We start from the raw sequence: 14,044 nt of genomic DNA on the forward strand, positions 1-14,044 counted from the left end.
GGTGATCTCTGAAGCTGTCTTGCTTCTCCATAACAGAATGATATCCCCCACATAGATGTGTGTGTACCTGAACTTATGCTGGTTCCACTTTCTTGGCTGGGCTTCCTCTGCTATACCTCCATTGCTTCTACTCTGACTTTTTCCTCTCCTTCTAGTTAAAGGCTCAATATTCACTGAGTCTTTTTTTATACATAATACAAAAATCAGTTGTTTGGGGATGATGACCTGTTAGAAAAGCTAAGAATTGTAAAATCTAAATAGAATTAAGCAGTGGACTGGACTTTTTCCTCTCTAGTCACCTACATATATTTGTTAGAACTTGGTGGGATCTAAATGAAACTGGGCTAAAGGAAAAATGATTAAACATAAGCTAAGATGCATTGGCAATTTTTTTTCAGATTACCATGCATTATGTTATAATGACATTGATAACATGGTGAAGGTTTGGTGGTTGGTAAAAATATCCAAGATTTAATAGATTCTGAACAATCACTTAACTAAGAGTATCTTTTAATTCTATAACAATTCATAAATCCCTTCAAGTTTTCTTTTCATATCTCCTATATATATTAATGTGCTGTCCAGAAGAGGAACAACCATTTATACTGTAAGTCAGGTGAAATATGATACAAAAACACTAGCTAAGCTTTCATTTGGATATGTTGCTCTGTATATAAAAAGGCAATCAATGTATTAGTTAGATATGCCTAATGATGTGATGGTGTCTCTTTTTTGTTTTTGTTCTTATTTTATAGCAAATCCCACATCCACTGAAGATGATATGTGGAAGTAAGTAACATCCCTTAAATATCAATTGTTTATTTATTAGCACTACCACAAATAAGATGAAAAAGCAGTAATAACAGAGTAATCTAAAAGAATACGAATGTTCTAAAATCTCATTGAATAATAAAAATCAGAATCTAAATAATTTTATCTATTTCAGGGACCTAATATCAACTGAATTTGTGCATGAGTTTGAGCTTATTTTTCCAGTGATGGTGACAAGCTTATAGGGAATATCTGTGTTGCTCACCTCTAACCCTCTATAACCAGCAGCAGTCATTTGTGAGATGGTTAGTATTATCTATATTTCTTAAGCATTACAACAAGTTCATCATGTCTCTCAGTCTAGGGTATCATTTTTGGTTCTTTTGCATCTGCTAAAAACTGGAGCTTGGGACTCTAAAAGCCTTGACCCTGTGACAGATATCTTAGATGCACTTGGGCTGGTCACTTTATCCTTTAACTAACAGAACCTATAACATTGAGAGTAATTTACACTTGTTTTCCCTTATTGTGCACTTCCCATGCTTCTTCATTTACTAAGCTCAGAAAAACATTCAGGTATATTTATGTCTGAAATGTCTGTTGAATAGAAATCTGGTGGAGGACTCCAAAATAAAAGCATTTAGAGTAAGTATAACATAGCACAAAGGATGTTGCAGATCTTACACAGCTCTGTGTCATAAACATAGTTGACAACAGTGATATTCCTGCCTCATACAATTTAACAAAGGCATCCCTTTCATGGCTTTATAATCCTAGGTTAAATAAGACCCAATCAGGGTCACTGAATTAGCCTAGTAAACTCCTAGTCATCCTTCAAAACTTTCCTAAATAGAAGTCTTTTTCCCAGTCCCTATAAGAATTATCATCACCCTCCTCAGGATTCAAGTTTTAGCTTATAGCTCTTTGGAATTATGATAGGTAGTGCTTTTGTCCCTCAAGGCAAAGATCGTATCTGTTTCACCTTAGCCATCCAGGAATCCAGCCTACTACTTAAATTCATTACATGTACATTCTTTCAATAAATGAATGAACAAATGAACTGAAAACAGTTGTTTTAGAAAAATTTCTTCCTTCAGGCTTTTTACTTTAAGGTACTGAAATATAACATCTTCAACAATCCAAAATATAGAATACTCATAAGAATACAGACTTAATTTAAAAAAGTCTTAATTGAGAATTTATGTCTATAAATGACTCTCTGAGTTTTTATTCTTATCTTCAGAAACAAACAGATTATGTGACTCAGTGGAAGTAGATTAACATTTGCAATACACGCGCTAGAGATCAGCCCTTGTTTAGATGTTTTTATAATTAGTACTTACCCATAGCCAGTGATTCCCTTTGACTGAGTTACCAGTAAGGCACCAATAGTTGTATTCAGAACATTCTCTAGTACTCCAGTTTGTTGAGCAGTGATAATCTGGTGAGCCAAATTCTGTAATTTCTTACTTGATAAAGATGAAATCAGTCCAGTGCTCCTTATTGTTGCCAGGTCACCAATTTCAACGACTACTACTTTTGAGATGGTTTCCATAGTAGTTGGTGGCGGGATCCTATATGAGCTCGTTTGCATCATGAGAGGTCTACGTTGACCAACTCTGTAATGACTGGCACAAGTCACAGTTGGGCAATTGAGCTTTCTCTTTGCTTTATTGTCAGCAATGGCCTTTAAGGTTGCTTCACTGCCAGGCATCTCATGAATAAATCTGATTTGGTTTTGGCTAACTTGCAAGAAGTTAGTTAGTCTTTCAAGGATGAGGATTTCCCAGCCTTTTTCTAGGACTGGAAATATCACAGTGAAGGCCAAATGAATGGAAACACCTGAGCGTATTTCAATAGGCTCTTGTCCTTGTAGGACAACATACAAGAGGTTATCCAAGATGCTGAAATAGTTGGAACCAGAAGACTCATCCAGCAATGAGGAAGTTGATTGAACCAGAACAGGTGGAATGAAACTTTTCCCTATGAAAACACGGGGGCTCTGGAGTTCATGGTAGAATATAGCTAAGAGAAGCTTGGAGGTATTTTTGTTCCCCGACAGAAGAAAACGCAAAACTTGGGGAGTCTGATCCACAAAGCACACCTTGGTGATTTCCCTGATGGGTAAAATGGAATAGAAACTAGATACAGACCCTAAAGTAGAACAAGGGGTATTGGCATTTACACTACTAAAGGTGTCAACAAAACCATTAGTAACAGATACAACTGGATATAACTTCTGCATTGTCCAAGTGGCATCAGCATTGTCAAGAATTAAGATCACCTGGTCAGTTTGTTTGCAGATGTAGCCTTGTATGAAGGGTTGGTATGTGCATTTCTGTTCTTCTCTAAATGTACCTATAAAATAAAGGAAAATAAGTGATGTATAAACTACAATGTCTCAAAGATAATTTGTAATCCATTACTCTTATTATCATCTGTAACCTCATGAAACATTTATTGAACTTTTAAGTGTGTTAGATACTGACTATGCAAAGCAGTCTGGGTAAAATATGAAAGGGTAAAATATGTTACATCACCTGTATTATTTAAAGGTAATAATGGACATAATAGCTAGGTGAAAAAAGAATTGAATAAGTAAAATTATTAAGGAAAAGGAATAATCACTAAGGCCTCCATAGTGGGAAAAGGATAGGGGAGATGGGCATAGTAATATTTGAGTCAATGAAAAAAGAGGTAGATTGAGGGGGCTGGAAAAGAGATTTTATAGAGATATATTAAAATTGAAGAGATATACTGAGTCCAGATTGTGAAAGAGTTTGGATTTCAGACTATATAATTTACTCATTCTCTTTTTTTCCAAACATGAAGAGTAAAAACAATACAAAAGGAAAAGAAGAAAGTAGCAATTTGGGGAGTCCTGACATTAAATAGAGCCCAAGTTGAGGATTATTGGGGCTAATCAAGACATTTAGACAAACAGCGTTGTCCATTATTCCCATAATTCCTTTCATTTTTTTAAAGTAGACTCCATGCCTAACATGGGACTCGAACTCACAACCCCAAGATTAAGAGTTGTATGCTCTACTGACTGAGCCAGCCAGTCACCCCATATTCCTACCATTCCTAATCCACTTGTCTCTGAACCATGAGTAATTCTTATTCTGAATCTACAGGGATAGTTTAACTTCTAACAAACAGAATTCCTTCAATTTAAAAGCAATATTCACAAAATTATGTTCTGTTATTTTCAAGATATTTTAATTTTCCTTCAAGTCCAATGTCATCAATTTAGCCTAAGGATTGGAACAAAAAAAATCTAATTATTAATGGAGGGTGTACTACATTTGGGCATGATACCTCCTCCATATCATACCTTCCATATGATATGTGCCAAAGCTGCCTATGATATTAATAAATTTAATTACCTAAGTGTTGCTTTAGGAGTAGGCCACATTGCATACTTGTGCCTCAACAATAATAGCAACAGTAGTAAAAAATATGAGTCAATATTTCAAACTGAATAATAATGAAATTCTAGCATATCAAAATTTGTGTGATTAAGTGCTTATATTACAAAAGAATTGTGTAAAAGCAATGTATTAATGTTCTGCCTTACAAATACAAATTTAGCAAACAAGTAAAGCAAATCCAGAGTAATGAGGAGAAAGGAAATAATAAGTATAACAACAGAAGTCAGTGAAATAGAAAAGAGAGAAACAAAGAAACAAAAACATAGAAAGTAAACAAAGCTAAAATTTGGTTCTTGGAAAACATCAACAAATTAGTTAACCAACAACCCCCCCCCAACCCCCCGCTAGACTGATCAAGATAAAAAGAAAGAAGGGTGCCTGGGTAGCTCAGTCAGTCAAGAGTCCAACTCTTGATTTTGGCTCAGGCCATGATCACACAGTTCATGAGATCAAGCCCTGTGTTGACTCTGCATTGACAGCAAGGAGTCTGCTTAGAATTCTCTCTCTGCCGCTCCCCTGCTCACACTTGCTTTCTCTCTCTCTCTCTCTCTCTCTCTCTCTCTCTCTCTGAAAATAAACAAATAAACTTAAAAAAAAGATAAAAGAACTCATAAATCACCAATTTCAGGGAGGAAAGGATTATTACTACAGACCCTACAGACAAAGGTTTAGACTATTACAGACTTCATGCCAACAAATTCAGCAACTAAGAGGAAACAGACAAATAGAAAACAGACACATTATAAAACAGAAAATTCAAATTGCTCTAATTTTCTTAAGTAAATTGAGTTTACTAAATTGACTACTAAGTTATTAATTTAGAGATTTAATTATCAAATATAAAAGAATGGCCACTTTTACATAATATGTTTTCTCCCTGTGGTCATATAATATGGAAACACTAATGTTAAATCACGAATTGTTTTCAAACGCATCACACCAGTCTGAAGGGAATTAATTGCTTGATCTTAACAGACATGGAAATTGTGCCCTGAGATTCTGATACAACGGTCTCTACTATAGATACATCATTTTCAAATAAGATAGTTAGGTAGACTTCCCTCATGAAAAACCCTTCAATCACACTAGTTCCCCTTTTCTAGACTTTACAAATTTTTTACCTTGTTTTAACACATTTTTTTCCAGTCATGTTGATTCCTGTTGATTAATCATTCACCTTTCCATTCAGTTTTATAGATCTCTGATTTTGTTCTCCCTTCTTTTGATTCAGGAGATATATTGTCTTTTAAAGTCATCTCTACAGATCGCTAAATTTTTGGAAGTGTCCCTAAATAATCACTCTCTTAGTTGAAATGATTCTCAATCATTCTCTGCTCTTAGCTATATGTAGTTTGATAAATTATATAGACTTAGTAGGCTTCAGTGTCCTTAAGGTGTTATTTCTCAAGGCCAGGGACTATATCTCCTATTTAAATTACCACAGGCCTAACACCCTAACTCAAATACAGTAGATGCTTCTTAATATGTATTAGTTGATTGGTGTGTAAGAACTCTTATTTTTCAAATATGTTTTATCTATTCTTGCCAGGTATCTAGTTATAAGATTATTAGTCTATAGCTTGAATACATTTTAAACCAACATATAACAATAACTAAATATACTACAAAAAAATATTGTGAGAATTGCCCCGAGTTGGTGCTAATACATGAGATAGCTGAATACTTTGAGAAATCCATCTATTTTCACATGAAACCTTAAGATTGAAATTATGACTGATTATATTTATATTAATTTTCTTATGTTCCTAAATTACATTGATTTGACCCTAAAAGAATTCTGTTGTGACAAAGCATTTTTTTCTTGACTAATTCATTAAATAAATACATATGGAGAAACTTGAGGTTTTATTTATTTCTATTCCTGATGTCAGGTGCCTTCCAAAGCTAAAATTAAAAAAAAATGCGATGATTTATAATGTAGTTCAAATATTCTTTTATATAATAAGGTATAGGAGCTATACTAGTAGAATACACACCTTCAAAGTAGTCCTGTGATAGAGTTCTTTTCATTCATTTATTTATTTTTATTTATGACTCCGAGAAGCTAGTCCACTAGAAGGCTGGACTCCCAAGCCATCTCTACCCTCAGCATCCAAAGCTCCCTATTCCCTTTTTCAGCAATGACATTGAAGGGAGAAGAATATGATAAACCCCATGTTGCAGGTGAGACCTTAAGAGGAAGAATAGGAAGGAAAAAAGAAGGGTTTGAATAGGAAGGGTAAGAGAAGGTTTGAATGCACAAGTTCCAGAAAACACAATCTGTGCTTAATGTCTGTGTTGCAAAGCACATGTACACACTGGAGGACCTAGGACTCAGGCCCATGAACAAGCTCAGGAATAAGATGAGAGAAGTCACTGTCAAGTTTTCATAATCTGTTGGAATTTTGTATGAGTTAGATTATGAACCCCAGAAACCCAGGCAAGAAGTTTAATAAACATTTGCTGAATTCCTTTTGCATGCTTAATCTGTTAACAGGAAGAAGATTTTGTCACTATGTCACCTCTCTCTTCACTGTTAGGAGTGAGTTACCTTGTCATTATTAAGCACTGTGATGTGATTAAAGATTAAATGCCAGGCACATATGGCTACTCAGATATGCAGGAATTATTTGTTTATTTAAACTTAGTTATCTTTCTTATTCAGATTAACTAGTGCAATGCCAATTATATGCATTGTGTCTAATCCTAATGTCTTCCTTTTTTATATTCTGAAACTGTGTGTGAATATTTTACTTTAAAAGGAACACATGCTTTCTGATGTCTGAGACATTTGGTTGGAGACTTACCACTATGACCTCCATGAAGTCAAATTACTATTTCCTAAGTAAAAAAAAAACTTCATGAAGCATTGGTTATTATAAAATATTATCTCTATGCTTTCCTTCCCATACCCCCATAAAATGGAAGACATACCTGTTTGATCCAATTTCAGTATAAAGATTTAAATTATTTGTTTCAGTTCTTCTTGACAAAATATAAAACAAACAGGACACTTTTTTCTCCAAAATCAAATACCCTACAATTTTTGCTATCCTATGAATAACACTATAGAAAACTATAATAAATAATGTATTAATGGGGAGACTTCATGGCTCAGTCAGTTGTGTGTCTGACTTGATTTCAGCTCAGGTCATGACTAGGGACATGGGATTGAACACTGCATTGGGCTCTATGCTGAGCATGGAACCTGGTTGGGTTTCATGTTTGTTCTCATTCTCTCTCTCTCTCTCTCTCTCCCTCCCCTCCCCCCCTCTCACCCCTACTGCCCCTCTTCCCCGCTCATGCTCGCTATCTCCTTTTCTCTAAAATAATAATAATAATAATAATAACACATTAATTATATATCAAGGCTTTCCAGCTTAGGAAAGAGTGATTTCTAGCCCACATGTCTCAGAAATCAGAGCTGAGTTTGTTTGACGGTAGCAGGAGAAAGATGATTGGGATGTGATTGCCCCAACTCTTTGTAAAGGAAATAAAGCTACACACAAATAACAATTACCCACTGAGAAAATAAATTATTTACATGGTGGATAAATTATTATAGTTAAGTAGAAAATTTTTCTTTCTTAAGGAAGTTAAAACAGACAAAACCAAAACCAAAACAATTCCACTCAACCATTATATAGTCATCTCTGGTAGTAAAGGCTCACTTCTAGTAGGGATTTCTGCCTTAGAGTTGTGACAGTAAGGATTCTATACAAAGGAAGCAACTTATGCAAGCTTTAAGGTAGGTTCTTTTAAAATGATACTTAATTTTATTGAAGTACATCAGTCTAGCATTCAAGATGAGATTGTGAAAAGCAGCTAGTGCATAACTATGATAATTCAGAGCTTCATAACATGTACTATGAACTTGTGTTTAGACTTGTATTTAGACCCTAGCTGAAATTCTGCAGATTAATAGAGAACCCATAAAAAGGGAGAGACTGGTATTGGGGAAAGTAGAAGAATGACAGAGTAAACTTGAGAAGCTAAGGGGGAACAGTGTCCCAAGCCTTTTAAAAACACGTGGGATATGGTAGGTCAAAAGACTCCATGTCTTCTGGAGCAGAAAGACAGACAGAAAGTGTTTGTGCAGATAGAGATGGAAGACTGAAAGCACTCATCGGCTGGGACATGTGAGGCAAGACAAGGTCATCAACTGGAAGTGTGAGGATGTATATTGGGGTCTGGGGATGTGTGAAGAGAGGATGGGTAGAATACTTGCAGATTGAGAAAAAATTTTTTTTTAATTTTTTTTCAACGTTTATTTATTTTGGGGACAGAGAGACAGAGCATGAACGGGGGAGGGGCAGAGAGAGAGGGAGACACAGAATCGGAAACAGGCTCCAGGCTCTGAGCCATCAGCCCAGAGCCTGACACGGGTCTCGAACTCACGGACCGTGAGATCGTGACCTGGCTGAAGTCGGACGCTTAACCGACTGCGCCACCCAGGCGCCCCAGAGAAAATTTGAAATGGTCATTTCAAGAGGGGTGAACCCAGTCTTTCTGTATTTTAGTGCTTATACAATAAGTGAATGCTATTTAAAATGAGAAATAGGGGCGCCTGGGTGGCTCAGTCGGTTAAGCATCCGACTTCAGTTCAGGTCATGATCTCGCGGTTTGTGGGTTCGAGCCCCGTGTCGGGCTCTGTACAGACAGTTCAGATTCTGTGTCTCCTTCTCTCTCTGCCCCTCCCATGCTCATGCTCTGTCTCTCTCTGTCTCTCAATAATAAATAAACATTAAAAAAAATTAAAATGAGAAATGTAAATGTACTATAAACATGATAAAATCTAGGGAAAATTAATATTATTAACTAATTACCCAGCATATCACAGTATTACTTTTTCCTATTTTTTGGTTGCACACTTTTGTGTTGCTTTTTAAAGTGACAACAATGTTGTAATATCTTCTACAGGAGGATAGAAAGGTAATTCAGTCTTGCCTTTAACCTGGAAGATTAACATTTATTTTCTATCACTAGTAGTTCAGAAAAGTTACTTTTAGCTTCACAACTAATGACTGGTAATGCATCAATGTTTAGAGTTATTGTCAAATGTGGGAAATTCCTTACAAAGTTTTTGTCATGTAGGAGAGCTGTAATACCTGGATAAATTTTTATAGAGTAACTTTTGTGGCATTGTCATTCAAAAACATAGTTCTCTACTTCTTACTTTCTTCTCATGCCTTAGAATACATTCATAATACATGAGACCTAGGGGCTGGCTCCCATGTGTCACAGTATGGGTGAGTTGACATAAGTGGCTAGTAACAACTTTATATGGAAGTGAATTGGGGATGCCTGGGTGGCTCACTCAGTTGAGTGTCCAACTCTTGGTTTTGGCTAGAGAGCACTAGCTGCAGAGAGGGGCAGAGGGAGAGAGAATCCTAAGTAGGCTCCACACTCAGCTCAGAGACCTACACAGAGCTCGATTCCACAACCCTGGGATCATGACCTGAGCCAAAATCAAGAGCTGGACTCTCAACCAACTGAGCCTCCCAGGCACCCCCAGGAAGTCAAATTTCCATCTGCATCAACTAGCCTAGGATTATCAAACAATAACCTTTGAAACAATCAGCCCCAAACAGTTAGCATTTGATTAATAACTACTGACTTCCCTAATTTCCAACTTAGCACCAAATGAAGAAAGCCAAATACGTGTCTCTAATTAATCACATAGGATGCCCCATTTCTAATTAGCCTGCCTCCAACTTCACTGTGCCAACAACAGCATCCAATCACCATATACCTGAAGTCTTCCTTTTTTTTCGACCATAAAGCTTTCTCACTCTCTGCCTTTAAGTCTCTGCCAAATGCAAGTGATGATAGCTAACTCCCTTGCAATAGAAAACTAAGAATAAATAGCCTTTGCTTATTCTCATTTGGGTAGTCTATATTTCCACAAAAGTCAAGGTTTTGGATGAGTTATTCACCTTGATAAGAGTGGTTGCAGAGTTAAAATGGAGAAGGAAACTGTGAACTAGTTTCCATGGCTTTCAGGATGAAAAACAGTGCCTACTATGTGAAATAACACACATATCAAGTAGGGAGAGCAGGTAATGAGTCTAATGACATCAGCCTCAGAGAAGCAGGGGTTTTTTACTTAGTGTTAAAGAATACTCCATGAAAATGTAAAAGTTTGTTGACTCCAGTTTCAGAGTTCCACACAGTACCAGGAGCAAGATTTGGAGAAAGAGAATCAAAGGTTGGGTAAGCCTATGAAAGAATCAGGAAAGAGATGTGTATTCTGGAGATGTAGATTGTGGTGTTGACTGAAGCAAGAAGGGATGCTATGCAAAATATTTTGTACCCTGATACTCTCTAAGGTGGTGTGGAAGTTGGTAAGTATCAGATGGGTCCTATAGATTTCACAGCGTGTCAGTGGAGGACTCTGGTTACTACTTAAATAAGTCTCAGGTACCTAGATGGTGAAGACCCAGGGTTGTTTCAACTAATATAAAATGGTTGCTCAGGAGAGCTTCAGGTACAGAAATATCTGACAGGAAGTCCACAGACTAATGGAAATGGTACCTGGAAGGGGGACAGGATGGAATAGGGATTAGAATGGCAGAGAAGACTTATTACTTCACTACAAAGATGCCCTCAAGCCCTAAGGTTGGTAGCCCTTCTTCTCTATTACTTTCCTTCCTTCTTCCTTCCTTCCTTTCTCTTTCCTTTCCTTCCTCCTTTACTAAAATTTCCTCACAGCACATTTTATTACCCCTAGTTCATAGACAGAAAAAATGACTCGCAATTTTGCCTCACATAATTACTTAGCAATAGTAATGAGGAAAAGGGGGAAGAGAAAAGCACACTTGTAGACTTCTACCTATGCTTCTGGAAAAACTAAACATAATCCAAATGACTTCATTTTGGCTTGTATTTAGATGCAGGGTCAGCTGTGATGAGTCATACTAGTAGATAAGTGCTGTAATCATCAGGAATTCTCTCTACACAGTCTTGTGAAAGCAACTCACCAAGAGGTTTCAGTTATTTGTCATATCACATACTTGGTGAGAGTCCATTTGCTTTTCTGTACTGCCACTTGGGCTTTTTAACATTTTAGCATACGATCCCTGAAGTCTAAACATATAGCTACAGGGGCACCTAGGTGGCTCAGTTGGTTAAGCATCTGACTTCAGTTCAGGTTGTGATCTCATGGCTTGGGAGTTCAAGACCCACATCAGGCTCAGCACTGACAGTATGGAGTCTGCTTCAGATTCTCTGTCTCCCTCTCTCTCTCTCTGCCCCTCCCACACTCACACACTCTCTCTCAAATATAAATATTTAAAATAAAATAAAATCATATAGCCACAAATTTAACAAATCACGTCTAAAGACTGTAACATTGATCATGCAGTTTTATAGCCAAACTTGGAAACCTGGTGTTCATAAATAAGAACTTTTATTTTTATTTCTCCAGCCATTAGCAATGATTAAGAGACTGGGTGGTTTATCAGTATCTTTCCATCCACATTCCTATGTCATCTTCAGAGTTAATCAATTCTAGTATTTTAATTTTGATGTGAGGCAAAAATAAAGCACAGGTAAGCAATGCCTTGGGGTCCCAGAGCTGCTATGCGAGTGTAGTTCTTAATTGTAAAGAGAATACACACTAACCACTTAAGAGAGGTGTGCACAAAGCCAGTAGATATCATCATGCACTGTCCCGGCCACAGCTGACAAAAGCCCATGGTGACAGTCTACCTTCCCTTCTAAATAGCATTTCATCATTTCTTCCTCTGGATTTCTTTCCCTCTTGGTTCCCTCAGTTGGGGAAGGTTTAGTTTTAAGTAATGATCATCCTTCTCACTTGTTTCTGTCTTTTCTTTTCCCACCTCTCCAAATGGCCTTATCTGCCAGTCACAATTTTTGTGGTCTGCAATTCTGATCACTTTTAAATGAAACCCATGCTGGCTTTGGTAATCATAATGTCATTTACAATTTACCACTAAACACGTTTATTCAGTTAGTAGCACACTGGAGAAAGAGAACTCCATATGAACTCACCGTGAAAGGCCTAATCTGATTATTTCCTCATGAAAATCCAGGCAGGGGTGCTTGTAAGAGGGGCTGAGAGGAGAAGGGGAAAAAAGCAAGGTCTGGCCACAGCTGACTTTCATAATCAATGGGAATAGATAAGTGGCACAGCCTGTCAGGGGCGGCCACCCAGTCACCCCAGGGCATTCTTCTCAAAAAGGCAAGAGTGGACAGGACTTAATAAATGCTGAGTGACCAGTGAGTATTGGTTTGGCATATGCTATTGCATTCAAGGTGGACAAGCACAGTGATAAAGTCCAGAAGCTCTTCTGTAAGTGAGGGAAATTAGATTAAGCAGGTTGTATTTGTGTGTGCATGTGTGCACATGAGCCCTTGCTTTGTGTATATTTTAACATTCTAAAATATCCTAGACATACACTATGCTCCATCCACCTTTCTCTAGATTGGAAACCACAGACCTAAACCATAGACCTAAACACCAGGAAAGGAAGTGAGTTAGTTATGTCCGGTGATGGAGGGGAAAGAGGAAGGGGTGTGTGTGTGTGTGTGTGTGTGTGTGTGTGTGCGCGCGCGCGCGGGTGCGCGCGCACGCTCAGGTTGCTTCCAGGGTTCTAACAAATATTAACTTTGTGTCAATATTTGTCCTTCCTGTCGTGAAATGAGGATTTTCCACCTCATTTCACATTTGAAAAGAAAATATGCCAAAGGGGTCGTCTTTGCTAGGAAAAAAAATTAAAAGAAAAGGAAAAAAAGAAACAACTTCTATCTATTATTTAGAAAAATGGGTCAGAAGGAAAGAAAAAAAGTATTTTTAAAATAAATGTTTTGACTCAAAGGCACATAAAATCCTTCCATCTTCCCCTTTCAACAAAAGGGAAAAATTTATATGTTTAAAATTGAATGAAATACATCAACATTAATGATTTTTTTCCTCGAGGTTAACATCAACATTTCCCTCAATAATTTTTTTAGCCATTTTGTGATAGATTTCCCAATTTGTGGTACAGTAAAGTATAGGAGATTTTGACAAAAACAAAATATATAATCATTCTCTTATTTTCAAGAAACGAAAAGAAATCATTTACAATTCTTTTCTGTCAAACAACATTTACACCTCATTATTTCTAATTTAACAAATATATATGGCCACATATCAAATAAAGTGTAGACAGGTTGAATTTATCCCCATTTATATATGTTATTGTAGACCCTCAGGCTATGAAGAGTGAAACTCCAAAATCTCAAAGCTGCGTTCCTAACTAAATACACGGAGAGTAACTGAAATCTTGGAAAGAAGTATTTAAAAAAGTATTTTGTTCATACTAGAAATAATAGACAAAAATTGTCCACTTTTTTAGAATGGGGAATTCTAGTTAAACGTTTAAAAAAAAACTTCAAAAAATAATGGCTGTGTGTTATATTTACATGGTGAACTTAGAATGGTGTCTTTATGCATCATAGATTCAATGTAGATGACAGAAACATAAGCTTGCTAATTTGGAGTCTAGAATTAGAGGTATGTAAAGTCTATTGAGTGACCACAATATGGTGTACTAGTCAGTATAAAAGAGATAAGGTAGATATGCTTGCACATACACTCATTGACACAGATAGTATTACAAGAAAATGTAATTTGAGAAACAAAGTTCATTTATTAAAAAATTAGTATATTTAGAATTCAGATCTAGGAGCTTCAAAATTAAGGTATTTCCACGTTGTCTTTCATAATTTGTTGAACAGTGGTGCTTAGGAACATAGTCTCCCCTGACATCATTCTAACTGAAAAATCATTCTTGTTAGAATGGTGATTGGTATAGTGAAGTGGCTTCCAATCC

The 14,044-nt window shown here is 36.6% G+C and overlaps 1 protein-coding gene across 8 annotated transcripts in view; it reads right to left on the reverse strand.

The window, feature by feature from the left end:
* The window catches only part of PKHD1 (PKHD1 ciliary IPT domain containing fibrocystin/polyductin), a 490,229-nt gene that overhangs the window by 59,814 nt on the left and 416,371 nt on the right, over nucleotides 1–14,044 (reverse strand). For 6 of the 8 annotated variants that reach the window (XM_047860172.1, XM_047860173.1, XM_047860170.1 and 3 more), the window contains one exon: nucleotides 2,115–3,129. In XM_047860172.1, coding sequence (XP_047716128.1) covers nucleotides 2,115–3,129 — 1,015 coding nt within the window. Of the gene's footprint in view, nucleotides 1–2,114; nucleotides 3,130–14,044 lie in introns of those variants that run through there. The other 2 variants (XR_007152423.1, XR_007152424.1) reach the window with 2 other exon arrangements.

Source organism: Prionailurus viverrinus, chromosome B2 (assembly GCF_022837055.1).
Source record: "Prionailurus viverrinus isolate Anna chromosome B2, UM_Priviv_1.0, whole genome shotgun sequence".
NCBI lineage: Eukaryota > Metazoa > Chordata > Mammalia > Carnivora > Felidae > Prionailurus > Prionailurus viverrinus.